General features: G+C 43.7%; 1 protein-coding gene across 1 annotated transcript in view; it reads right to left on the bottom strand.

Moving 5' to 3' along the window:
• Positions 1 to 1,147: 1,147 nt before the first annotated feature.
• The window catches only part of LOC103069777 (beta-chimaerin-like), a 116,629-nt gene continuing 114,660 nt past the window's right edge, over positions 1,148 to 3,116 (bottom strand). The window contains exon 9 of the mRNA XM_007466124.1: positions 1,148 to 1,293. Coding sequence (XP_007466186.1) covers positions 1,148 to 1,293 — 146 coding nt within the window. The remainder of the gene's footprint in view (positions 1,294 to 3,116) is intronic.

Raw genomic sequence — 3,116 nt, 5'->3', positions numbered from 1 at the left:
GGAGAGGCCACAACAGTGAAAGGCCCGCGTACCGCAAAAAAAAAAAAAAAGGCAGTGGATATTCGGAGAACACCTAAGATGGTCCTTGCTGGCATCAATTCATCTTTCTAAAACTTACATCTCTGGAAACTCCTCAAGCTTTCAGGTATAAAGTCCAAACTTCTCAGCCTGCTTTTACATGGCCCTTCTCCAGCTCACCTATCTCATCAGCCTCCCTTCCCCTACCTGGCTCTCTTGTCTGTCGAGGGCCTTCCTCTTTACAACCCTGTCACTAGGCTCTGCCCACTGTCCTCCCTTTTCTATTTTATTTATTCATTTTTGGCTGCATTGGGTCTTTGTTGCTGCACGCAGGCTTTCTCTAGTTGCGGCGAGCGGGGGCTACTCTTCGTTGAGGTGCGTGGGCTTCTCATTACGGTGGCTTCTCTTGTTGCGGAGCACGGGCTCTAGGCGCGCGGGCTTCAGTAGTTGTGGCATGCGGGTTCAGTACTTGTGGCTTGCGGGCTCTAGAGCGCAGGCTCAGTTGTTGTGGTGCACGGGCTTAGTTGCTCCGTGGCATGTGGGATCTTCCCGGACCAGGGCTTCACCCTGTGTCCCCTGCACTGGCAGGCAGATTCTTAACCACTGCACCACCAGGGAAGCCCCACGTCTTCCCTCTTCTAGAAGATCCTTCTCTACCAGGCATGGGCCTCTTTCCTTTGTGACTCCATTAGAGCTCTTTTGACAACAGAAAACAGAAACTCTACCCAAATCGGCACTAGGAAAAAAAAGCTCAAAAGACCCACTTAAGAAAGGAAGAGCCTCTTCCTTATTTTTTTTATCAAAGACCCAGGGGCTCACTGTGCTTGTGACACTGGCCTATCCTGAGCTAGTCACTGTAATTGGCCAGCCTTGAGAAGAACAGTGCTTGACACAGATTAGGTACACAATGGATATTTACTTGTTATTAATTATTGATAGTTAAGAATGAATGAATGAACTCTCCAGTGCAGTGTGCTAAGTGCAAACAGAGTTAAATCTAAGTGACAGTGAGGTGGCCAAAGGAAGGCATGTCCAGGAAGGCATGTCCAGGAAGGCTTGGGTGAGGTTAGGGGAGACTTTGTAGGTCAGAAAATGCCTGAGCCTGATCTACAAAGATAGGTAGAGTTCCTTACATCAGGGCAGGGGGCTGGCCAAGAGGAGAGCGGGACCACTGCAGAGAGCTGGAGGAGGCTGGGTAAAGGCTGAGGGGCATGAAGCCAGCTGGTGTGCTTAGGAAATGGTAATGGTTCATATGTGCTGGCCTCTTGGACACAGCTGGGGAGAGGAAGTGGAAAAGGGCAAAGAGATGTGTGCATGTGTGTGCAGGGTGACAGGGCAAGGGGACAAGGTCGTCAAAGTCCCTGTATATAACTCCAAGAAGGTTACTCTCAAGTAGTCAGGAGCTCTTGAAGGGGCTTCCACGTCAAGTCAGCCAGGGGTTGGGTTCCGGTTCACTTGTCAGCTGGGTGGTCATGAATAAGTTACTTCAATCACCCCAATTCCTCCCTCCCTGAGCTACCGTGAGGACGGAACACGCAAAGCACCCCCTCCAGCACCTGGTGCATGACAGATGCTCAATAAATGCTAGTGTTCCTTTTCTTGTCACCTGGTTGATTTTTACACTTAATTTACTGGAGGAAGAAAAAATCCAGTAAATTAAAAACTCTGTGTATATCATTTTACAATCCCAGAGTTCAACCAGTGTTTCAAAGCTGGGGGAACTGGGTCATGCGTTACTTCCAAACATTCATGAGGGTAAATACGGCTTCAATTTCCTCTCGTCCCTATTTATTTCATCATGATCTGAAGATGTGGGATGCAGGCTTGCTGCTGAAGCATGTATTTCATACTTGTCACTTTGGGATTTCGGGGAGGTCCACATATAGAGCTTGACAATATTGCCGAATCCCTTTAAAATTCATATAGCTCCAGGCTAAAGATACACAGAGGGATTTTCGAACAGAAATCACAGAGGCAGGCGTATTTGCCTGTAATGAACGACTTGTCTTCTTAAGGAACTCCCTCAGCCAGACGTATTTCTTCCTAAGAACAAATTAGTCAAGAGCGGCTGATGATTAGAATCACGCCACAGAGAGACAGGAGGACTGACGCTTGAAGAGGGAAACAATTCCCAATATAATGCTTTGTTTAGCAGCTTTCAAATTAGACACAAAGCAAGTTAATTTACTTTGTCAGTGTGTAGAGTAGAAAGGACAGCAGCTTTGAAGTCAACCAAGCCACATTCTAATTAATAGTTATTAGTGATACAACCTGCAAGTTGCTAGCTCTATGACCCTGGGCCATCCCTGGGCCTCCCCAAGCCTAGGGTGTTGTTGGTTTTTGTTTTTTGGTTTTTTTTTTGCTATTTTACTGATAAAGCATAGGAACTCAAAACTTAAAGATTGTTATGAAGCTGAATGAAATAATGTAACTTTATAATGGATTAAAAACTATGCCATGCTTGATAAATGTAAAGTTTTTGGTAACTATAAATTTCTTATAATCATTCAAGATGAAAAATATTAGAATTATTTTATATCATGAATTGTTTTACATGGAATTTATATAAACTGTGATAAACTATCACTAGGCCTACTATGTTAAATGCATGTTGGGACATCGATAGCTCATCATTTTGCAGCTTATTTCTGATTCTCAACATGAGTATTAAAGAAGGATCTGTTGCACATGACAGTGATTTGACTTCTTAATAATTATTTTAAGCCACCAAGTCACATGAGAGCAATAAAACTTGCATTTTTAAACTTTAACTTAGTCTTCTGATGGCTAGACACCATTAGCGACATAAATGGGGACTAGGTACAAAGTGAATTACCTTTGTGGAAACTTCAAAGTGATTATCTATAAAGAGAGACAAACCCATTCGGGACATTTACAAACTATTGTCATAAAATCCAGCCAGACATTTCATTATCGAGGAATGAGTAATGCCAGTTCTGCAACCTGTTCCAGAGGCAACAGACACAAATCACCTAAGATGTAGCTTTGACAATTTCACATCCATTAATAACAATGGAAATTATTCAGAAAAACTAAGCATGTGCCGCAACTAAGAAGTCCACATGCTGCAGCTAAAA

Source organism: Lipotes vexillifer, unplaced genomic scaffold (assembly GCF_000442215.2).
Source record: "Lipotes vexillifer unplaced genomic scaffold, Lipotes_vexillifer_v1.1 scaffold150, whole genome shotgun sequence".
Classification (NCBI taxonomy): domain Eukaryota; kingdom Metazoa; phylum Chordata; class Mammalia; order Artiodactyla; family Lipotidae; genus Lipotes; species Lipotes vexillifer.
The sequence above is the reverse complement of the archived record's forward strand: the minus strand, read 5'-3'. Positions and strand labels throughout refer to the sequence as shown.